The sequence below is a fragment of the Zeus faber genome, assembly GCF_960531495.2.
Source record: "Zeus faber genome assembly, chromosome: 5".
NCBI classification, from domain to species: Eukaryota; Metazoa; Chordata; class Actinopteri; order Zeiformes; family Zeidae; genus Zeus; species Zeus faber.
The window spans coordinates 12,024,319-12,048,774 of NC_137192.1; the positions used below are offsets into that span (position 1 = coordinate 12,024,319).

The 24,456-nt window shown below is 43.0% G+C and overlaps 2 protein-coding genes across 4 annotated transcripts in view; both read right to left on the reverse strand.

Annotated features, from left to right (window-relative positions):
* Positions 1 to 1,016: 1,016 nt before the first annotated feature.
* LOC307230361 (interferon-induced GTP-binding protein Mx-like) lies at positions 1,017 to 9,513 on the reverse strand. Of its 3 annotated transcripts, XM_080000684.1 has the most exons (15): positions 9,298 to 9,513; positions 6,664 to 6,765; positions 6,383 to 6,445; positions 6,092 to 6,246; positions 5,754 to 5,892; positions 5,461 to 5,659; positions 5,299 to 5,377; positions 5,067 to 5,189; positions 4,472 to 4,613; positions 3,585 to 3,743; positions 3,364 to 3,440; positions 2,786 to 2,962; positions 2,536 to 2,570; positions 1,772 to 1,835; positions 1,017 to 1,681 (listed from the first exon to the last, which is right to left on the reverse strand). In XM_080000684.1, the coding sequence occupies exons 1-15, from the start codon at positions 9,485 to 9,487 to the stop codon at positions 1,457 to 1,459; spliced, it is 1,929 nt and encodes a 642-aa protein (XP_079856810.1). In that variant the 5' UTR covers positions 9,488 to 9,513; the 3' UTR covers positions 1,017 to 1,456. The 3 variants fall into 3 exon arrangements, 2 of the variants coding, with proteins under 2 accessions (XP_079856810.1, XP_079856809.1); XM_080000683.1 differs by having other exon boundaries at positions 1,017 to 1,835; XR_013844162.1 differs by lacking the exon at positions 2,536 to 2,570 and having other exon boundaries at positions 1,653 to 1,681.
* Positions 9,514 to 12,222: 2,709 nt separating this feature from the next.
* The window catches only part of synpra (synaptoporin a), a 14,822-nt gene continuing 2,588 nt past the window's right edge, over positions 12,223 to 24,456 (reverse strand). The window contains exons 2-5 of the mRNA XM_080000786.1: positions 15,266 to 15,390; positions 14,812 to 15,010; positions 14,522 to 14,713; positions 12,223 to 14,003 (exon numbers count right to left, since the gene is read on the reverse strand). Of these exons, the coding sequence (XP_079856912.1) occupies positions 13,749 to 14,003; positions 14,522 to 14,713; positions 14,812 to 15,010; positions 15,266 to 15,321 (702 nt within the window). The 5' untranslated portion in view covers positions 15,322 to 15,390 and the 3' untranslated portion in view covers positions 12,223 to 13,748. The remainder of the gene's footprint in view (positions 14,004 to 14,521; positions 14,714 to 14,811; positions 15,011 to 15,265; positions 15,391 to 24,456) is intronic.

The window sequence follows — 24,456 nt, forward strand, 5'->3', positions numbered from 1 at the left end:
CCCGAAGCGAGACTATGGAAGGAGTGCTGGAGACAAACCGCTGGCTGCGGTTTCGCATCACCAAGCTGGAGAAGGAACGTGACTTTCTCCCCTGACAGCTGGACCGCTTCACTGCCAGTGTGCGCTCCCATGATGACGGGGAGGACACACTGTGTAATGAGATTCAATGTGTGCATGGGGATATTCTCACGTTTGATGGTGCGGCTTGATATGTATTACAAGGGGGAAAAGTGTAAGGTGAAGGTTGCGATTAATTCCCGCCTGTCGCACTCCCTGATTTTGGATACAGATTGCCCATGGTTTTGGGCCTTTGAGCAGGTAGATGGCCATGTACGATGGCGTGTTGGTGCGCCCAGACGCCACGCTCCATCACCTGTATTTTTCGGTGATTAGGGACAGGTTATATCGAGTGAGCCGTGACACTCAGTCAGGAGAGGAAATTACCCAGTTTTTGGCTCTGAAAAGCCCCCGGGAAATGCTTTTCCAGGCGGCCCACCATAACCCGATGGCCGGTCGCCTCGGACATGGTGAAACACTGTAGTGGAAAATGGCCCGCTTCTATTGGCCGGGCATTCGGTCAGGTGTGCCTAAATGGTACGGCAAGTCCCAATTAGTCAATCCTCTGGCTATACCAACTGCGCCGTTGAGGCCCATTGCCCTAGTCGAGGCGTCACTTAAAAGAATCTGTATGGACCTCATCGGGCCGTTAGTGTACGCGGGCATCATTTTCTGTTGGTTCTTATAGACTGCTATATTCTTTTTTTGATTGAACTGTGAAAGACCAAGAAATGAACCCTGTGGGCGCAGCAAAAAATGCTCAATTCATCTGATTTACATTGGCCTTTTTTTTTTTTTTAACATCAGAAACAGGCTTTGGGCAAGTTTGCAATTAATTTGATTCCGGCACTTTTGTGTCAAGCAGGTTAAAGATAGCAGGTGGAGGATTTAAACGGTGGAGAAGAAGATGTGGGAAATACGGTGGGATTAATTGTTATTTTATTTATGCTTAGTATCAACATTTCAAAAAGAGTATAACTTTGAAAAGCTATATGGTGAAAAATAAAAGGTTTATTGGCAGCAGTGCTGCATGAGGTTCAAGAGATTATTTGTCATTACAGCAATCAATGTATTTGCACACAACAGGTGATGTTACTGTTCGTAAGTTCAGTCATCACTTCAGTTAGTAATCATACAGTTAAGTCAAGAGTCTCTTTACTGATTAATGCTACTGAAAGGTAGACTTAGCGTCAAAATGAACACTAGTGCCAAACCAAACAGCAATGTCCATTTAAGTTTCAGCACTTAATTCCCCAAAACACTTATAACAAACAATATCTAAAATAATTTAACAGTGGACAGGTCAGCCACACCTCTAACCTTCACCCAAACCCATTTTTGACGTATAAAATAACATAAAAAAATACTTAATAAAATATAAAGGCTAATGCTGATCCGACTAAAACTCCACCAAGAAGGTGCGTGCCTTCGTTAGGCGCTTCAGTCGATTCTGGAAATTGATTCTCCTCATGTTGACATCCGAGTCTTCATGAAGCAGGAACTCCACTTTGTCCCTGTCTTGAAGATACTGCAGCATCTCCCTCTGCAGCTGAGCGGCAGACTCCTGCATCATCTGGTAGCGAATCACCAGAGGGATCTGGTCGGCGATGCGCTGACTGGCAATCTGGAGGGTTTTTTTGGGGGGGTGGCAGTGATATTGGTCATTAAAACAAACCTTCAGTGCTAGTGGAGGCAACAGCTGGAGGTGACATACTTGGTAGTAGGATTTCAAGTGCAGCATCATCTCCCTAAGGGTGGCCATGCTGTCTTCACATGACCTGTAAAGGACAGAACTGTTGGTGTGAAGTCACATCAGGGTTTTGTGTATTCCTAATTTACATGTAAAGGAACAGACATGTCCTTCCTCTTAATACTGCTGTGAAAATCCTTCACAGCAGCATTCTTCTTCTTCTATTCCCTTCAGACTTTCACAAGGCAGCATAGTCTTCAGCAGTTGTATGGGCAGTCAATTAAGGGAGATTATGGGCGGTTCCTTGAATGCTCACAGGTAATCGTGGGTTTGAAAGTATATATTTCTTTAAATTCCTCACTAAAGCAGCAATGCAGAAGGCAGCCTTTACTTTCCCTGTGTCTTGCACCCTTGCTCAAACACAGACCATCAGCTCCAAAACATAGCAAAATGAAAGATTATGGGTTCACTGGGTGGGACCAGAAGCTTGTTCAGCTGCTTCAAATTCCAAGTTGTTTTTGGTCAGTTCAGTTGATTGACACAGATTGACTCGGAGTGTACAGGTCCGTGAGTGAAGGTGCAAAAAACAGTGACATTGGGTTATTGGAAGGTTGATAGTGAATTTATGCACCTTAGAGCTTTTGTCTGAACACAACCCTTCTAGCGTGGATTCTAGACACTCAGCACAAGACAGTGATTTGTTTTAGGCGACCACGGCCATTTACATTTGATAACCAACAAACTGTGACGGTGACACATTGGAACAGTTGATTAAGTTCTGCGGAGACCTGGGTTTGCTGGTGAAAAGAAAACTTCCGGCGACCTGAAAAAAAAAAAAAAAAAAAAAGAACAAAAATGTCTCAGCCTAGAAAAAAGTCTCCATTTTGCATAATTAATACACGGCACACATTAGATGTAATTATCATTCTATTGTGCAATTCAAGTCATTTTTAGATGACATTAACAGGACTTTATTTTTTTCCCTTCACTGGATTGAGTTTCCACAGCTTACTTTTTTTTTCCCCTTTAAAAGCTTACTGTTTGAGATTTGTTGATGATCTCCCCATCCTCTTTCTCGTCATTCCGCTTCCTCTTCTTTAAATTCATGCTGTACGTCCTGTCCTGAGTGTACACAATTTGCTCCATCTTGAACTGTGTTCTGAGCATGGACTCTGCGGTACACTCCTTATCCTTTTCAATTGTTTCAATCTTTGCCTGGGTGTTAAGAAAACAGATGAAGTAAGTACTTTTATCACTCTGGAGGTTATTTTGTGATACTGACTGGTTGGCTGCATATTATCCCGCTTATTACATGGCTACTTATTAAATAAATGAATACATTGAGACAGAATATTGATTCTAAATGATTTTAAAACAAGTATGGAGTTTTAGCATTAGCGAATAAGCGGAGTGATGGGAGGGACGTGAATCCAGGCGTAGAAGCGGTTGCCTGTGACAATGGCCATTATTATTGGACAGCCGTCATTATTCGAAAATAACTGACCGCTGATTGCCGCTATTGACCAATCAGAGTTGAGTATTCTACAGAGCAGTGAAATAAAATTAAATATTATTCTGGCTACTTTTACTGCGGCGGCTGGTTGTGAAAACCTTACCTTAGCGATCTTGAGGAGGTTAGGATATCCAGCGAAGCAGATCCGAGCCAGATTGATAATTTCCTTCTTCACAACATCTAAAGAAATATACAGACCAAATCTGACAATCACATTTATGCAACTGTGAACCTATACACCACAAAGGCCACCATCAGGTTTTTGGCTCAGGTTGCGTTTAGCGCTCTCGTTGGGTTGCGTTTAGTGCTCTCGTTGTGCAGTACCCGCAATGTCTTTCAGCTTCCTAATGGCAGGTTCTTCAAGAAGAGCGATCTGCTCCTTCACCATGGACTCGAAGGTGTTGTAGTTAATGAAGCCTGGCAGTTCTCTGCCACGGTACCTCCGCTCATAGTCCGCCACCTCCTTTTCAATCCTCTTATTGACTGCAACAGAAAATACATTTTAATTTAGACCAAATGGAGTAGGTGGAGGGGACAGTGATGTGATGGGAGAACAGCTTCTTCCTACGAGCAAGAACATCAGTTGCCACAATCGGCTGGTGGAAAGAGCCAGCATGGGCAACCAGAAGGGGACGCAGCTGCGGGAGATTGAGGTAATTAGCAGAGTCTTTAAAAGATGCGGTGGTTTCACCTCTCCCCTGATAGCGAGGCTGGGCTCCCAGTGGACTACACCATACGATTGTGACTTATACATTTGTCTGGAAAGACAAATGTCTTGATTGTTTGTTTAAATAAATGACTATATAAGGCTGTTTTATGTTCTACCTGTCTCCTGGTCCATGTCAACCCAGCAACCGACAAGAGACTTGTTACAGCGGTGCCCGATGTGGGGCCAGATGAATTGGCCAGGTGGCAGGAAGAACAAAACCCTGGGCGTTTATTCAAACCAACAATCAAGACGTTTCTAGAAGTCACAAATGTAGGGGGCGGTCTGGAATGGGAGGAAAGCCTCTATCAGAAGAGAGAGGAAGAGCGGTGGAACCACCGCAGCTTTTGAGGGCTCTGCTAATTACCCCCATCTCCTGCAGCTCCTCCCACTTTGATTTCAAGCTCTCCAATGAAATCTTACCACAGTAAGATTGAAATGAACTTGAAATGAAAGTATTTTACTGTACATGTTCACAGAGGTAAATGTGTTTCCATGTTCTTACACTTTTGTCCACAATTATACAGGGTGTTGTTCCAGTTCCCAAACTCTTCTCTGAGCACAGGAAAGATGTTCATTCTTTTTCCACATTTTAGTTCCTCTCCTGTTGTAAGACTGATCACATCTTGAGTAAATGCTGTGACTTTCTACAATTTAGCAGGTTTAGGGCATGGAGAGGAGGGAAAAAAATAAAATTATTAATACATGTACTATCATTTATATGTGATTAGATCTGTTTTCATATTGTTTCTATCACATGGAACTTTTGTATTTTGTGATGACATATCAAGTCGGGGGAGCTTAATTTTTGATAGATGGAGACATTGCAAAATATGGTAGTGGATCGTAGCATTTATTTATATTTTTCCAAATAGTATTTTTATTTCATAGTATATATTTGTGAATTGGGCCACTTCCACGAAATACTTCCTCAAATCGGTTCCAATAACTGTGTAGTAGTGTTTGAAACCTAACTTTCCCCACCTGCTATTTCATCAATACCAGGTGGTGTCTCCCCGATTTAACCACAAAATAAATGTCAAAGTAGCTTTTCCCAATAAGAGACAACAGAGCTTGTGAAAAATGCTGAGGCGGCTCACATCGATAAGGAAATAGAGCCTCTCTGATGTGTCCGGCGGGGGTCCGGTGCCGCATTTTGCCATCTCTCTTTGCGTTTCGACGAGTTTCCTCTCGATCTGTTCCTCCAGTCTGGGCAGGGATTTCTGAGTGAAACCAGCGGGACGGGGAAATAAACACGCTTTTGTGTAAAAGCGGGTGGCACGGTGTAAGGGAAGGCTGTGATTTAGATTCAAGCAATGACATGCAAATTACCTCAATGTGGCTCACCAGCTCAAGAGTGAGCTTTTCTGCCAAATTAGGAATGCCAGCTTGGCCATTTTCATAGAGTGTGCTGTGAGGACAGAAGAATGGAAAAATTACCATCAAGGCAACAGCTCTAGAATGTCTCCAACACAGATGACATTCCGGTCGAACCTGAAGTGCGTATGTTCCTGGAAGAAAGCCCTTTCCCTCTCGGTGGCCTCGCTCAGAGACACTCGATCCACAATCTCCTGCTGCCCCCTGCACCTGACAAGCATGTAGCCCTTCTGCAGGAAGACAACGTCATTTTCGATGATCTTCACCACCGTCTGCTCGTTGCCTTTATCGATCAGGTCAGGTTTGGTCAGGATACCTGCAGAAATTCATTGTTGTTCAATCATTTATTTCACGGTTCACTTCAATCCAATACTATGCTGTGATGGTTTTATTTTTGCGACAGTAGTCACCCAGAGTCCTCTCCCCCGTTGGGTCCACCAGCTGTGACATCTTCAGAGCCTCTGTGGTTGCAATGTCTACGTTGCTCGGGACAACCACTAGGCTGATGGTTTCCTGTTTGGCGATGAACTTCTGGATCAGTCTCTTAATCTGAAAGGTAAACATTCGGAGAAGCTGCTTTGAGTCACTACGCCGCCACCTGCTGCAACATGCTGCCGGAGCACACTCCATCTGCCCTGTCACCGTCAATATTGAGTAATTTTATCTGTTATTTAATTTCTAAACAAGAATACTATTCTGACACTGCTCCTACGAGCATAACTAAAGTCCTGGCGAGTAATTGCTTCACCTGCTCTCCAATGTTCTCTGGCTGCCCCTTGACGGCCACCCTGGCAATGCCAGGAAGGTCTATGAGCGTGAGGTCTGGGACGTCAGGAGAGGTGATCTCCAGAGTGATGAGATCTTCGCTGATCCCCACGCCTACCCCCGCCATTTCATTCTGTGCTAAAAGTACAAAAATACAAGAGCTTTAATATTTTGTTCTTTTTTCCCCGCCACCCATTTGTAATGTATGGCAACAATCAATGTGAAACGGTAGCCCTGAGGTTGGGTAATGACTAGTCGGATGAAGAATAGCGACCTTTCTCAATAAATTCTTCCACTTGTGAAGGATCCTCGATGCATTCTTCATGGGAAAGGTATGCTAGTGGAAATGACATGACATGTTAATGGTAAAATAAATAAATAAATAAAAATCACAACTGTTCAAATTTGGGCCTGTGGGCACCCCAGCCCACAGAACCTTCCAAGACACATTGTGTGTATATGAACATGTTTAACCTGTGTTAGTAATATCAGCCTAAATCAAACATATCACATTATATTACAGCATATTAGTTAAGAGTAAAGGATTTCACCAACCCCCACCGCCATTCTTAAATGAATAGCTTATTGTCGCTTGCCACTCCTCTCCTTTCCCTTTTCTTTTCATCTTTAACTCGAGAGGACATCTTGTCACTATACCTGTTGGGCAGGAACAGTAAACAAACAATCGGTTACATGTTTTTTGTCTTCAACTAATCAGTGAATGGCAGTGGCTGGAAGGTAACAAACTTTGGGATGTTTGTAATCAACCGTGAACCGACAATAAGAATTTGGATTGATTGCTGTCAGTTAAACATTATTTTTAAAATGTCATTAAAAGATTTGTTGCATGGTAAAAGGGAAATCGGCTGTCCAATACATTTCTTAAATACAACTGTTGGGGTGCCTTTCATTTCAGGCACGTTGGAGGACAGCTTGGGGTGCAAAAGGGTCCAGCTGCAGACCTCCCTCCTGAGGCCCCGGTCTGTAAGGCCAATGGGATTTGAGCGTCACCTCCCTCCTGAGGCCCCAGTCTGTGAGCCGTCGCCCCCGCTGGTCGGAGGATGTATTGGATTTTTCCAGATCATAGTTCGCAAAATATCATTATATGAAAACAATATTAGAAATCTCATTATAAATATATGAAGAATAAATATTGTGATGTATTATAAATATTAATACATCAATATTGGTTATTCAAATATTTGATGCAAAAAAACAAATACCGATCTGTTTACAAATTCCAGTGTAGCTGCAGGAGGGGATTGTAGGGGTCCAAAGAAAAAAAACAGTAGGAAGGCGAATGGCTCAAAACAATTTTATTTTACCGGCTTTTTAAGCAACAAATGGCAGTGATCTTCATGTTCAAGCTCAAACAAAAAAAAAAATCCCATCAACTCCTGACGTTCTTCATGGTGCGCTTCAAGCAGTTCTTCTTCTCCTTCCTTGGTTGTCTTGATCCCAACATGAGATGGTGGCTGGATGTTACCACAGGCAGAGGCACTGCCCCATTGCAGGATTGCAAATGCCTTCACATATCATCCTTCCTTATTATTGTGGAAAGACAGCCAGGGCAATGGGAATGACCATCTGTCCTGCAGCCTTGGTGGCACTTGCAAATTCTCATGTCTACAGAAAGAAAGAACATTTTAAAATACAGTGGATCACACAACTTGCTAAAATGATTTGGATTGTTTCTCACAGACAACAGCCCCCGTCCAGTCGATGCACTGTGTTTCCCCTCACACCGTAAAGCATTTAAAACTAAACTTAGAATAAGATCAGATGGCCTGGTGTAGGTTTTATAACTCCCTCTGGTGGGAAAGTTAAATTATTACATGTCCATCCTCAGCACTCATGACAACATAATTCTTTTCATTCGATTGTTGACTTGATCAACATGATAGAACACTGAAGAATGATCCATTGTTGAATAATCAGGAGCGTCCCATTAGGGCTGAAACTGGGTGCATTCGGTGGGAAATATTGTATAAAGCTAAGCAGTCTGATCCATTTCAACAACAAAGCGTTTATTGTAAATACAAATATGAATACATTATATCAGTGTTACTGAAATATTTGACGACAAAGTAGTATCAGACTGACGTTACTTACATGTGGAGTCGTTTGGGGCTTTGCCGCTTCGCTTCGGCGTCTCCCACAAGCTGGAAGCACGGCCACGAAAATCGGAGCAAACTTTCGAACGAGGCCTTGTCGACCTAATCGACGGGCGGCGATTCGGCAACTGGACTGACGATCTCTCGCCTCAAGCGCGTTCGGAAGCAGGTGTCGGCGGATCGAGTGAAAGTCGCGGCATAAATACAGAGACGCCCAGAAGCCGTGCTCACACCCCCATTGGCTGACAGAACCCGGAAGTTGGGCTCAAACCCCATTGGCTGAGAGAAGCAGGAGAGCGGTCTGCAGCTGGGCCCTGGGTCCCCAAACCCGGAAGTTCCGGCCGCGGTAAACGACTCCGTTAGCAAATTGGTAACGCAGTGAATATGCTTTATTGATATACATAGTAAACTGTTTAAAAATGAATGAACGTGTGCGACTGATTATATATTATTTAAAGTAATGCGATAGTCCCCCCCCCCCCCCCGACCTTATTGTGTGCACCCTCTAGTAAAAATGGGATTACTCTATACGTTGAATGAAAAGTGACGCCCTCCCTAATGTCGTCACCAAGTAACAGCAATATTGCCATTGTCACGATATGATTTTTTTTTTTTTTTCTACATTCGTCCATTCTAAATAGAACATTTCAATCTTGTATGATAACGTTAATGATCGGTTAGCGAGGGTCGGCTATCGATCAGCAAACAACCTGAATTCCTTTTTCAACTATCTGTATTTATATATGCAGTTACTAGACTTCTTCGCCGCTACATTTCTAACACAGTCCCGTTTCTTAAAAATCTGGACGTATATTCATAAGCTATGTATCAAAATATAGAAAGATGATCGACACTTTATTCGGCTCCTAAAGGAAACAATAGACAATTCTAATTAATTAAAAGAAAATTGACAAAGGGAAAAATGGCAAGATACAGTTAACCAAGAAATCCTGCGTATTACCGATTCACATTCTGACAAAAAAAAGGTGCAAAAATTAAGAAGGTTTAAAAAAAAAAAAAAAAAAAAAAGTCAATGTGGTACTGTCACTGGAGTACTTGCTGCCTCCGCACTCACCGCTGCCCCTCGGCAGAGCCACGCCGGACAGAGCCTCCAGCACGGAACTCTTCCCCGAGCTTTGGTCTCCGATCACGGCGATGGCAGGCAGGGCCAGGTCCTTCTCCACTCCCAGGGAGCGGAGGGAGTCGATCAGGTCGATGCAGGGCCGGACCTTCTCCTCGTACTGCTGCTTCAGAGTGGTCTCCATGCTGCAAGAAAAGACAGGAAAGAACAGGAGAACTGACAATGTCTGGGGTATATGAGATGGAAGGAGATGGGGGAGGAACCCATCTGGAAACAGAAACCGATGGAGACTGCTTTTACCAGCAAATGGAAACTGAAAGTAAAATGGAACTTTAATTGGCTTTACTCTGGTCCACTGATTTTGGAGTGGAGAGAGTGGAAAGTGCTCCAATGAGTAGGCCTGGTGTTACTGCCGTCACCGTAATATCGTACGTTTGTTTAATTTTTCATTCATCAATTATAACAATTCATAATTGACTAAAATCCACTCCTCACACCCCTCCATCTATGACATAATAAGAAGAGCCTCTGGATGTGTAATATATCGATTTCTTTATTTCAACATGGATATTTATTATGAGTTTGGTGGCTAGGATCTAGTTTTAATAATCATATTGTACTGTTCCATTTCTGTTTGCTGTAGATTTTTTTCCCGTAGAATTCTGTTGAGAAAAAAAACCAAAACAACAACTGACCTTTCCGATTGGAGGGAAATGGAAACTAAGCCTTCCCCCAGGAGATCAAGGACCGACCGAAGGTGCTGTACCCTTTGCTGGAGGAGAACCGGCAGAAGGGTCAACAGGTATCGCTGGTTGTTGATAAACTATATATAAACTATTATTCTGAGACTCCTCCACAACACCCTGGTTATTCTTATAATTCTGATATGTGAGATGTAGGAAGTAGCATCCTATCTATATCAAGATTGTAAATATTGCTTACTCTCATCATCTCACCTTCCTAATCCCTCCCTCCCTACTTCTGTCATCACTCTCTATTCAGTCTTTCACTATATGTTTGTCTGACTCGGCAATGTTCTATGTTTATCTTTGTCTATTTGTCATTTGTTTGTGTAGATATGTAGTTCTACAAACCTCCTTCAATACTAGGACAGTAAAAAGGAATGTAAAGGACAAAAACACAGATTTTTACTCTGGGAAAACATGGGCACAGTGGTGTAGCTATTGCCTTGGATGCACTGTGCTGCTGCATGGGGAAAACTACAAATCCAGCTCCATCACCCCTTAACTAACCTCAATGACACCCATTAAGTTTGTTCGTTGGAATGTGAGAGGCTTGGTCTCACCAGCTAAACGTAGCAAAATCCTAAGTCACCTCACCGGGATGAACCCCAGCTTCTGTCTACTGCAGGAAACTCCCCTCACTGCATCCAAGCACCTCAAACGCAACGCTAAATGGGTTAATCAGATGTTTTCTGCATCACATACTTAAAAAAAAAAGAGGTTTTTCTAGGTTGATCAATAAAAGTTTCCCATATCAGAATGAAACCACAATATCAGACAGAGGGGCAATACATGATGTTTAGCGGAATTTTAGGAAACATCAAAGAGGCCACGTGCCTGTTCCAGTTTTCCTGGACTTAATTAACTCTGTTTTGTCGATACAGGTTGCCGTCTGACATTTCTATGTTTATGTTTCTCAATGCAAATGTTGTTTGGTTCTATGTTTATTTGTCTCACCCGTGGTGATTCTCCCCCTCTCGGAGTCGTGATTAGTTTTTTAGAAAACCAAAACATGGTAAGATGGTTCTCCAAAGAGGGGGGTTGGTGGTGGTTCTCTATAACAAAAAAACTGTGCTTGTGTCATCCTACAGATTGTCCACAGGACAGAGTTATTGCAGCAGTTGTTGATGATTAAAGAATGAATAACTAGTTGCATTGCAGGTTGAGAAGTTGAACTCCCCTTGCAGACTAACTCTGTCCTAGATGCAATAACCCAGATACTCTGTTGTATGCCCAACATGCTGACAGCACAGGTTTAAAAACAAAAAAAACAAAAACCTGAGCCTCACCTGTTATCAGATAACAACTAGTAGTCTTGTGCAAATTCAGCTTAGTTCCGTCTGTAGAACAAGTCTATCCATTGCAACCATAAGGTGGCGACATAGCACCATCACACCAGCCATGCGTTCAAGGAAGGGACGTTTCTTCTGAATTAAAAGTGATTATTTTGTTCATCTCTTAATTCTCCATATTTTATTAATGTTTAGATTGTCTGGATTTTGTGTCTTACCCTTCTCTTATGTCCAACTCATCCGTTGTTAGTGTCCAGACTGTTGTATGCATAATAATAATAATAATATTATCTACTGTGTAGACAAATATTCAACCATATATATATATATATATATATATATATATATATATATATATATATATATATATATATGGACTTGACATGACGCAAGTCCATATATGGATATATGGACTTGCGTCATGTATCTGCTCCTCTCGCTGTTTCCATTGTTGGTGTCAGGGTTCACTGATTGAATAAGTTTACTTAATATTTTTGTAACTTTAATAACCTGTTATATGCATCTTCCAGCAGCTTCTTAATGTGGTTGGTTAAAAGGTTGCCAATTAAGATAAATGGCAAAGAATCCAAACTACAACGGCACTATTCTTTATATTCTGCATTCTCTGACCAAGCATTATCTGTCACTAATCCTATTTGGGATCATATACGTGCGCCACTATCCTGGGCACAAAAACGAAAACATGTACATAAAATGTGCGTGCATGCGCGTGCGTGTGTTGCTCCTGAATGTTCAGCACACCAAGAAGGCTCACAACAGAGGGACGCACCTGTTCTCACCATGTTTATTAGCATGAGTCAACAAACCTGGAACATGTTGTCCAAGTACCAGTCACACAATCCTGTTACACAGAGTACGTTTTGAAATACATGAACATTAAATCCTTTTTTTTTAATCCAAATGTTCTTTTTATCCCTGATGCAGGCCACATGCTGAGGAGGTCAAGAACCAAAGTTGCACACTTGATATTTATTTAAACAAACAGCAACCAACCCTTTTGCTTTGATAAGTAGTTGCAAAGATTGTCGTTGATGAACGAATGACGTGAACATACAGATGCTCAGACCATTGGCTGTTAGTGTGTTATTCTCTGTTTTACACTTATTTTTTTCTGCCCTTTTCAGCTGAACTTGTGTTTTAAATGACCAATCTGTTCAGCTCATGATTTAAGCTCTTCAATGACATCACAGTAGTTTGAGCACAGTGTAGAAAACGGTCAAGAAAAAAATCTCCCTCTTTATATTATTGCAAAAAAAAGAGGTGTGGTGAGAGAGATCTGTGTGAATACAACTCAATTTAAAAAAGGACAATAAAAAAAGCTGCAGCTCTTGCCAACTGCATTTTTTTGTCTCCTTTCATCACAGATCCAGTTTTGTGTGCTTTGTTCTGTAGTTATTTTTCCCCTAAATTAAAAATATACCTAAGTTGCAGGATTCAATTATGAGAGAATTAAAGCAATGAATTCTACCCATTTTAAATGTCATGATTTTCTTTAAATAAAATAATGTTTTTTCTATTCAAACAGACTTACACAGATTGTAGATAGTAGCACACAACATCATGCATTTAATAAAAACATTTTTATTTTTATGTTTAGCTATTTTCCTTCCATAATAAATAGTGCAAACCAACCGAAAAATATATTCACTCAAAAGGGTAAGTGGCATTGCACAAAGCACAGAATAAAATGGTTGGAACAATATTTAAACTATACAAGCAATACAACATTCAGCAAGAAGTAGAAGACATGTCTAATTGTTTTGCACAGTAGCCAACGATTATGGGGGGTGGAAACAACAATGGCTTTGAAATGGTGATATTGCAAGTATGGTGCCAAATATGCCATTAAATGGTTAATGAAAAAAGATCTGAATAATACTGTAGGTGATTTGATTGAACTATAATTAATTTAATATAAAAAAATTATAAACACAAAAAATGTATTGTTCACCACCACTGCTCTGGTCATATATTGTTTGATGAGTGTTAAAGCCTCAAAATATCTATTATTCAACCGGTCAGCACATTATTTGTGTGTCGCACTGTGAGGACTGAGCGTAAAGCCCTTCCCAAAAAATAATTTGTAGGAGAAAGTGCTAAACTCCTCTGTTGACTTCAGCTCCATTTTTCCACCCCTCATAAACAACACCTTTACTTTTACAACCACCATACATATCACATCACATTGGCAGTAACAGTTTATATTTTTATTGTACTTCATTCATCACTGACAATAGTCCCACTTTTGTTTCCGCACAAAAAAAATAACTGATAAATTGATGGAACAAAAGTGATGGGTGAACTTTTTTTTTTTTTTTCCACTCTCTTTCTTTGTGATGCCCCCCCTGAGCTACTTGATCGATAGTGTTGAGATGGCAGGACGCTCCGGCTACATTTGATTGGAGAACGAGGTGGGCCTCCCCACCTGGCTGTACTCGGATGAAGGGCCAAGTTCTCCCTGGGGGCCGTAGTCCCCCGACTGGTCAAAGCTGTCCTGGTTGTAGGCCTGCTGCTGGCCGAAGGAGCCGCTGTGCTTCTCCGGGGGCCCCCCAGGCTGCCGGGCAGCGCCCTTGTGCCAACCGGTTTCCTTGAACACAAACCAAATGTTCCCAGCCCACAGTACGAAGTTCAGGAAGCCAAACACCTGGGGAGAGAGAGAGGGGAGGGTGGGAGAGAGACAGGAGAGAGGAAGGGACAGAGGGGGAGGACAGCAGACAGGGGGGGAGAAAGAGAGGTGAGAGAGACAGAGAGAGGAGAAAGGGTGTGGGATAGGGAGGGGGAAAGCGAGAGGAGGAAGGGAGAGATAAAGAGGGGTTAGATAACATAGAGAAAGAGAGAGGGAAATGGAAAGGAAGTGAGAAGGGGTGGGGGTGACAGAGGGAAAGGGGGAGAAGAGAGGGAAAGGGGGAGGAGGGAGAGGGAAGGAAATGAGTGAGAGAGAGAGAGTGAAAGAAGGGAAGAAGACGCAACATCATGCACGCAGAGGCCAAGAAAATGAAAAGTCGACGAAAGAGAAATTGAAATGATAAGGCGAAGTGGCGTACAGTTTTATCACCCCTTCCTGTTTTATATATTTTTTCAAACATTTTGCGACACTGAGAACTGCACAGAAGCGTCGACGGAGGGGTTTCAACCCCCCCCTCATCCCCAAGCAAAACCTACCACCGAGGTGTTGAGGCCAGACCAGCGCGGCCCCTGCACAGAGGCACACTTGTTGGTTTGGTCTTTACAGGCCGAGATGAAGAGCTGAACCTCGTCGGGATCCGTGGCCACTTTAACGTCGGAGAGAGCCTTGGCCCACGCGGAGGAACTGACCAACCACATGAAGGAGAACACCACCGTCACGATGAAGTCCTGAGGAGAGGATCAACCAACGAAAATGAGACTTTCGGGGGGGGGGGGGGTGGAAGCGGCACTGCCCCGCCGCCGGTCGCGTAGGCCGCTCTACTCACGATGAGGGGTCCCCGGTTGTTCTCGCGGTACTTGTTCTGGAAGAAGATGTACGCAACGGTGGCCACCAGGGAGTAGAGGAAGGCAAAGACGGCTATGGTGACGAAGAACTCCGCGGAGGACGAGTAGTCTCCGACGAGGAACAGGCGCTCTCTCCTCGTCCCCTCGCACATCGGGGCCTCGAAGGACACCTGGTGCAACCTGGCGGGGTTCAAATCCATACAGTACACCGGACACCTCTGCACAACACGCCGGAGGAATTCAAAAACGGCCTGATAACAAATGAACAAGGGCATTAACCCACGCGATTTCAGAACCCGCAAAGGTAGATGTTCCTATGCTGTAAATAAAAAGCTGGAGATCTGGAAAGATGTTAATAGATCGATCGATGAATTGAAGTTTGAACTAAAATGAACTAAAACGGGGGAATAAGTAGTTAAAACTAAGCTTGCTTACCTGAAAGGATAGGCAAAGTCTATGCCCATGCTGAGGTTGCTGCTGGCCTTCTCCATACAGTCAACGCTAACCCGCAGTTGCCCAGAGTAGCCACCGCATGTTGCAAATGCAAAGATGGCAAAGAGCTGCACAGACAAAGGAGCAAGTGGGGGGGGGGGGGGCACTAGTTTATTGCAAGGTGATCCAAACCAACAAAGAATTCCAAGTCAGAATTTAGTCATGAGAGCTGAACGTCTTGAAAGATCGATTGTCATTTTCGCCATTTTTGTTGCGGACATTCTTTCATATAAAGAGTGAGGCTTCTTGTTCCCCAAATGTTGGGGCTCTGCTTTCTGCGGCGCGTTTCCCAATGGAATTTTGCGTTCGTACGGCTTTCACAGAAAATAATTGGCGCACAAGTACTTTGTCGTTTGACTTACATTGTACATTGGAATGGAAAGGTTTTGGAACCCCAGGTGAAAAATCATGTAACAATGAACAGAAGCTGATCTGACCTATAAAGTCAAACACCACATCTTACTTTTACTCCTTTGGCCACATTACTACAGCCAGCAAAGAGCAATTCTTTCTCTTGGGTTTTCCCCATTGTTCCTTGCAGAAGTTTGGAAACATTATTCGACTTCCTTGCATGTTTTAGACCTTTGATTTTCAATTATATTCAATTCCAGGGACCATGATGGCCATTCCAAACCCTTCACCTGTCTTTCCTGGTGACACTTGATGCCTATAGTGAACAGCTGTCTCAAACCTGGTGAAGAAATCTACAGATGCCTGCGTACCTAGATGTCTCTGAAGAGGGATGTGTGTACTCTGTACTGACCTGTTGTCTTCCTGTGGTTTGTCTGTTTTTGTTGTTTTTTTGGTTCCTTTGTAATCAAGTTTCTGCTGCTGTGACATGACTTACTGAAAATAAAGGAACCTTAAAAATCTAAAAGTGTCTCTCTCTCTCTCTCTCTCTCCTCTCTCTCTCTCTCTCTCTCTCTCTCTCCACAACTGAGTGTCAATGACCCATCTCCATAATGAAGCCATCGTCAGCCGTCAGCGGAATCTGCTCCAAGCCTCAAGATCTGGCCGTTTCAAAAATGGCAACAACCAATCCACATAAAATAAAAATTCCACCGTCAACACGGGTTTGCGTTTTGGATATGTTTTAGCCGATCGTATTTAGCTTCATTTTTTGTTATCCTATCAGCTACTTTCTGAGTCACCATAACATGTGCAGAATATTCAAATGTGTCTGGAGTCATATACTAGCATACGATTTAGTCCAGCAAGTTAGTAGGTGAGCGTTTTTAGCATGACTGAAACTGTAGTACGCATCAAATAGTATGCAAGATACCAAGATAACATTTTACATTCGGTGAAATATTGCAGTATGGAAAGACTGGACACTATAATGGCAAGCGTATCCCACAATGCATTGTGATAACGCAACCGAGTGCGGCCACCGTTTAAGTGTCATCATCAACCTGCAACGCATAGAAAGGAAGTTACGCGGCATGACGGTGTCTGTCCGAAAAGCCATTGTTCTTTTACACCTACTCAAGTAAAAGAACTTGAAGTGTTCAACTGTCAAACTTTTCAATCAATCTATTCTATTCTAGTCACTTAATTCACCTCCTCTGTACAAATTTTCAGGCTTGGAATTGTTTTGTGATGTCACCCCTGCATACGTCGCTGCAGGCATCACAATGCAATACACTAAAAAAAACAAAACTGCACACAAAATGGCAAGATCATTCCTTTTTAAGATACATTTGAAGGTTTATCTGTGTCCAGTCCTTATGCACCTTAGTTTGTCTTCTATTGATTATGCCAGAGTTTTAAAGTTAAAGTCAGCAATAATACCAACATCAGCTACTGGTTTTTAATACCAGGTGCAAAGTGTGGACTGGAGAACAAGTTTTATCGCAGACAATAACGAATTAAAGGAACAATACCCCAACTGTGAAGCCAAACTAATTCTGACATTGTTCCTGTTGCACAAGTCCACTCAGCAAACAGAAAAGGCACAATGACACTTGGCTTGTTTGCCTCCTGACGACCTCATAACCGCACTGACTCACGTCAGAAAACTGTGCACATGCAGCATGTGGCCAATTCAATATTAACCTCAGACCTGACCAAACCGTGTCCGTGTGCAATGGGAAGGGAGGGAGGGTAAGAGAGGGGAAAGGTGGGGCACGAAATCCTTTTGACTACGCTTAGAAATATGCTGGTTAAAACTGTTTTCGCATCATGTTTTTTAATTTTTAGACAAGAACTACCACAAATAAAGACCGGGTCTTTTTTTAAGCTTTTGGAATACAGTATATACAGTACGCTTAATGAACTCACCTACCTATAACAGCAAAATGACTGTTATCCTTGCCTTAAACCTCATCATTGGCTAACAAGCGCGTCAAAAAGTAATATGAAACTTTCATGCATGAAACAAAGCCACAACTTTCAAACAAATCTCAAGTGAAGTCACTCTGTCCTTGCCCAACGTCTAAATCTCAAACAGTTATTCAACTTACCGGAGCAAATATAACCATACACATTGAAGAATGGAGTATCTTTTCCAGCCACTAAACAAACAGTCCTTCCAGAAACTTTCACTCGAGGGAAGGCACGAGGGGCGTGTGTCAGTGATGCTGCGACTTTAGCCCCCGCCCCCCCTACCACTGGTTCAGTGTCCAAAAGCGATGGGAGAAAAAAGTCGTGCAACAGAGAAGAAGGGAGAGAGACAGAGAGTGAGCGAGAGAGAGAGAGAGAGAGAGAGAGAGAGAGAGAGAGAGACAGAGAGACTTTTAAGGTTCCTTTATTTTCAGTAAGTCATGTCACAGGAACTTGATTACGAGGGAACCAAAAAACAAAATTAGAGACAAACCACAGGAAGACAACAGGTCAGTACCGAGTACAGACATCCCTCTTCAGAGATATCCAGGTACGCAGGGATCTGTTGAATTCTTCACCAGGTTTGAGACAGCTGTTCACTATAAGGACAGCTCCCTTTGTAGCCCAGACTTCGAGAGAGAGAGAGAGAGAGATAGAGGGAGAGAGAGGGAACCATGTATGTGGACTGTGGAATGTTCTGGGGAACACTTTAAGTAGGCTTCCTCTATCTATGTACCTGGTAACCCAAATACCAGGAAGAAGCGGCAAATTCTTCTTTAATGTCGGAGATCATGTCGCAATCAAGTCCATCATCTTGTTGCTCTTGTTGTGCTGATCCAGGGCGACCCTGACGGTCCAAGTGGGTCTGATTTTTGGGCCTGAATAACTAGTCTGATATCAGACTATATTTCAATGATATTAATTTGTATGTATGAGTATGAATTTGATGCCAAATTTATTCATATTGTGCAATATTGTTTACAATATTGCTTAGACCTTCTTCTCAGCACAGTTTTTCCATATTAAGCCCCTACGCCCTCAGCCATTCCCAGAACCATGATCTCCACAATCAGCGCTGATGTGTAGTGAGCATGCAACTCCCATTCCCACATCACTTGCAGCCTGATACGCCATTTGCCAAAGGCGGGATGGGAAATAGCTCCTTCGTTTCAATGACCCTCAGTCTCTCAAGAGCCTTCTTCAATATGGTTATTCATTATTATCATCATTCAGTCTGACCACACTCATCCTTGGAATATCTATTGGGTTGTAGTCAATTAAATGCTCAGAAAGCCAAACGATTGGCTAAATATCCCCATACAGCTGAGGTTTCTAACTCATTTTATTATACCTGATCAATATTTTTTATCAATTTGTAACACTTTTTTTATACAAGAGCCCTGCAGAAATGGCTTTGCAGAAAATTAATTTTGTTTTCCACCTCACTGATCTTAGTTTTATCGTAATGGTCACAGTTCTGAGCCAGAAAACAAAGATCCCCTGGGTGTAATGCTCAAACAAATCTCAAGTATTTGAGTCCATACAGTTTGCCTCCTATTCACTGCCAAATAGGAAAATACACTATGGAGCAATTAATCCTCTACAGTTTTACTCCGTCTTGCTACACAATTTGCCTCTAGAAAGAAGTTGGTGACACTGGGGTCCTGGTCATAGATAGATTTAGGCAAACTTGAGTGGGGGATTATTTTATTGCCATTTTATTGTAACAAACCTCAACCTTTCCATCAATGTAGTAAGCTGATTCTGATACAGTGGATGGAAAAATGTGTGTTTCCAATATCCAATATTTAGCCATCTTTTGTTGTCCAAGCAACATTTCTCCTATTAGAACTCAGAATTGTATTATTTGTCTGACCTCCATAGCTCAGTGTTCTCATACTAAACCTGTGTGAGAATGCGTGTGAAACAAGGGCAAATGTTTCAATCAGATCATTAATTGGTCAAACCGAACCGACTTTGTACCAGCCTTTCATCTGTACAGCTGATGATGTACAGATGACGTGAGACATGATGTATGCACTACAGATCTTCCTGGAGAATATAGTGTGGATACAGTAGTAGTAACCTGTGATAAATATGATCCACCTCCGAGGCTGAAAGATCATCATAATAACGATATCTCTAACCCCCTTTACTCTTCTCTACCTCTGTCTCCAAGGATCTTCATCATCCTTGACTATAAAGATCTCTAACTCTACAAATGTTACTAATTCCCATAGAAGGCTTAGCTGTGACTGTGGTATACAGTTGGTTTCATCACTATCAACAAAATGTACTTATTATACAGCAAGTCGCTTTGCACAAAAGCATCTGCTAAATTATGTCATTCACTTTAAGATCTATAAATCTTGAAGTATAGATAGAGGAAAGCATCAGCTAAATGAGAGCATTGGTTAATGTATCATTAGCAATCGCTTTCTATCCCACTGCATAACGCTCAGCGGGACTTAACATGTGCAGTGTGTCGTGTGTTCAGGGCAGTGGAGCATCTCAGCAACGACCGCACAGAGGCCGTGTCCAGCGCAGCACTGTGCTAGGTGGCGCATGGCCGGGCTGATCTCGGTCATGGCAGGCTGTGGTAGGGGTGGCTGTGGCTGATTTTGGGGCAGCCCAAGTCAAAGCCACACAGCATGATAAAAATGAAAAGTTGGATTTCCCTCTATTTTGAGCACCAGAGGTGAACTGGATGTCACCAGAGTCACATCATCCACGGGGACGTCATCCACTGAAGGGTCCTGTGGCGATTCCCACATTTTATACACACACAATAAGGCACGCACGCACGCACACACACACACACACACACACACACACACACACACACACACACACACACACACACACACGTGGTATCATTGCGTTTACAAATACAGCAGATGCTTATCTGCACACACATGAAGTGGAGGAGTCAGAGTCCGACAGCACGAGAGAAAAACAAGAGAACAGATACTCCCTTCCAATTATCACCCTCACAGACACGCCTTCTCACTTGCTCTTTACATCTCTCTCTCTCTATCTCTCTCTCCCTCTCTCGCCCTCCTGCAGCGACTCTCCCCCCATGATTTTCAGTCGGGTTTTAGCTCCCTTCCTGGCCGGGGCCTTTGAACAGGCGAGCGTGGCACTGTGAAAAGGGGGGCGGGCAGACGCTAAGCCCCACGCCCCTCCGTGTTTATCTGCTGCTCCCAGCTGGGCTCTCCTCAGGGAGGCAGAAGAGAAGGAGGGAGGTGTGATGAGCAGAGGAGGAGAGAGAGAATGGAGCACAGAGAGAAGTCTGGGTTCCGGGAACGAAAAGCTTCCGCGATGCAAACAGAGTAACATTTTCCCGGTGCGGCGTCTTACGCTGTGACCTACATGGGCTTAAAGGGCACATCGCCGAGGGCCGGTTGTGGCTTTCAAATCCATGTAAGGTACATTCCAGCTCTGGGCGATGAAAGGAAACTATAAGGCTCTGATGCAAACACTAAACCCAGGTCAACGAATTACCTTTTAGTGGCCGTTGTTATGGTTGACGTTGGTGAGGATGCGGGGAGAGATTGCAGAAATTCAGTCGTGGGGGGGAGTCTGGGGCCGTAATTTGGTGGATCCAGGCTGGTATGGGAGAGGAGGCTGGCTGGGAATTTGGGAACACTGCTTCACTGGCTGCGGGCTTGACCACCAGCACAGAGACCAACCAGTAAAAAGGCTTTATCCACTGGCAGTATAAACGGGAAAGATGAAGAACATAGCATAGAGAGATAAGGGGATAAGTGGGGACGCTAGAGAGATAGAGAACTAAATGGCTGAATTGAGTGGGACTCTGTAAAGAGGACTCACTGAGGAGCTCCACTTGAGTTGTTTTTTTTCCTCCGCCCCTGCAGGTGCCACTCAGAAGCACAGAACATCCCTGCTCTTTGAAAGGACGACGCCGACTCCGCAAAATAATAAAACGCGCCGGGAATCTTCCCTTCGCCGTTCCCTCGCCTGTCTGCGGGGGGAATCTGGGACACTCTTTACAGAGCGCAAGTAAAGGCAATAAGATGGAGCGGGACAGAGCGCGCGAGAGACGGACGTGTATCTCATTAAAATTGCTTATCCTTCAACGTAATTACCGGAATGGAAAGAAGCGATGCACTTTGCCGGCAGAAAGAAAGCAGGAGTGGACAGAGCCGTGCGGTGACATATGACCGGCCTCTTAAGACGCCGTCAAGAACACACGTCTTGATTTCCCAGAAAGCATTTGCCCACTCATGATTTAGTCCACAGTGACACACACACACACACACACACAGAATTGAGTACATGTTTGTATGTTTGTTTCGGTAGATGATTGTGTTTCGTTATGTGTGTAGCCAGGTAAGCCTGAGGACACATACGGTATTACACACACGTGGCTGTGTCACTTTCTTGTGTGTTGTGAAGTGAAAATCAGTGCATGCATGTGTCCGCTTGTGTGTGTGTGTCTTGCGTATGAATGTGTGTGTGTTTAGGATAAAAATATCCCCCTGGCTCCACTCAGGCAGAAGCATTAGCCACAATCAACACACACAGTATATCTCCCTCGCTCCCAGCACTGCGTTTCTCCAGTGTGCTACCATGAGCAATTTTACGCCAGCTAGTTTAGTACAGGACAAAATGCAGAGCGACCAAAGGAAGCAGCGGCATGGCCAACAATGCAGGACAGATGCCGATTTACCCAACACAACACTGTTGTATTCCACTGTGAATGAATAGGATCATTCCTCCTGCAGCGATATTAATATACACATAGTATATATCAATATATCTATATATATCTATATCTACGCACACGGTATATATATATATCTACACACACTGTCTATATAGTATATATACTGTATATATGAATATATATATATATATATATATATATATAGATAACTACATATGTTGTCTTTTATTTATCTAAAAGGAAATATATACATCTATAGATATATCTATGTATCTTCCTCTATATAGCTCACCCTCTCTCTATATATACAGTGTGTGTGTGTATATATGTATATATATATATATATATATATATATATACAGTATGTATGTATATATATATACAGTATATATATAGACATATATACACACATGAATGCTCATGAACTAACATTCCCATGTTAAAGAATTAAACTAATGTTTATTACGATGAACTACAGTATGTTAATGTGGCGTAAAACTCCTTGTAATATTTCCTCATACTGAGAGAAAATCCATGTCAGATCTTCTCAGTATCACTGGTTGAAACTACAGAATTGTAGTTTTATCCTTTTACCATATGGCATTTTGCTACCACTGACAGACCATGAACAATTTTGTTTTGATTTGTCTCTTGGTCGAACTATGTGTCATCTACTATATACTGGTGAATCCTTGCAAAGTGGAAATTCCTCTTCCTTCCTCTTTATTGCTCTGATTCTCTTCTTGTAGAGATATGGGGGTGAGGAAAGTCCACTGCGGTCAGTCGTCGACCCGTGGTCCGCCAATAGGAGAGGACAGGACAACCTTTTCCCTTTTCTTCTGCATCACCTGGCAGACCTTCGTCTCAGGACAGGGAGTTAGAATTAAAGCCTAAACTCTGATCTGACGGGTGGGCCGAGGTGATGTCAGACCCAGGAGTGATGTGGGCTTCCATGACCCTGCATTAAACTGCGGTTAATCCTTTAGAATACCATCGAAACCTTATAGACTCCAAAGGGTCCAGCTCAAAGTTGCTATAGCTAGAAGGACCACAAGCTCCTGCAAGATCTTTAGATGCACGGCAGCATGTGCTGCCACATTCACTTCCAACACTGTAACACATGTCCACTCAAATCAGAGGCAGAAGAAAGGTATATTCCAGTACAAGTTGCATTTTACTCTGCCAGTGGACCTTCATTTCTTATATAGTCGGTAAGCAAAGTAGAAGTAGCTACTGTAGCTCGCCAACCATAAACATTATCACATAAAAAGAAAGAATGGAAATTAGCTCTTGTGTTGCAAGATCAAAATTGCAAGGCTACACCCATTTATGTCATTCATTGCTTACAGACAGAATAACAGCTCTGTGTTCATCAGAACAAGTTTCCCTCTGACAACACTATTTCTAGTGATGAAAGGTCATTCGATTTTCCGACTGTTTGAGGTTGGGTAACACTGAATCAATCCATCTACTCTAGCCTCAAAGCTCAACGCAAACCACGCCTCGTCTCTTTTATTAGGCAATTCATATTCCAGCAGCGCGGAGTGGTGTAAAATAGGGGTGATGTCACAGGCAAAACTCCAGCTTCCCCAAGCTTCATTTTTGGGCTCTCCAATTGATGGCACCTTTAAAGGTCAACGCAGCCACAACGGCTTTTCTATCGCTCGACGCCAAAAATTGCCCGTCAAAAGTTCACCAAAGTTTAACCTTACTTGGAAGGCGTGAAAGCAGGAAGCAGATCCACTCGTCAGCACAATTGATTTTGAAATGAACAGAACAGGGCTGTCGCTGTTGTAAATGCCGGTGTGCAGGGTACAGCACGGAGGGCGGGACTTCATTTTAGAAATGTTGGAAGCTTGAGGGGCGACACCTTCCAGATAGCCAGAACTCATCACTTCTGACTCGTCAGCTTCAGATTTCTCTGCAGTTGGAGTTGATGGAGCGCTCTCAGAATAGGACTGTGTGCAACGACACGACTGACACGGTGGCGCGTTACACACAAAAAAAAATACATATACATCAATTGCATCATGTGCTCAATCAAGCATGCTCTCTCTCTCCCTCTCTCTTTCCACACAGACACAAACACACACACACACACACACACACACACACACACACA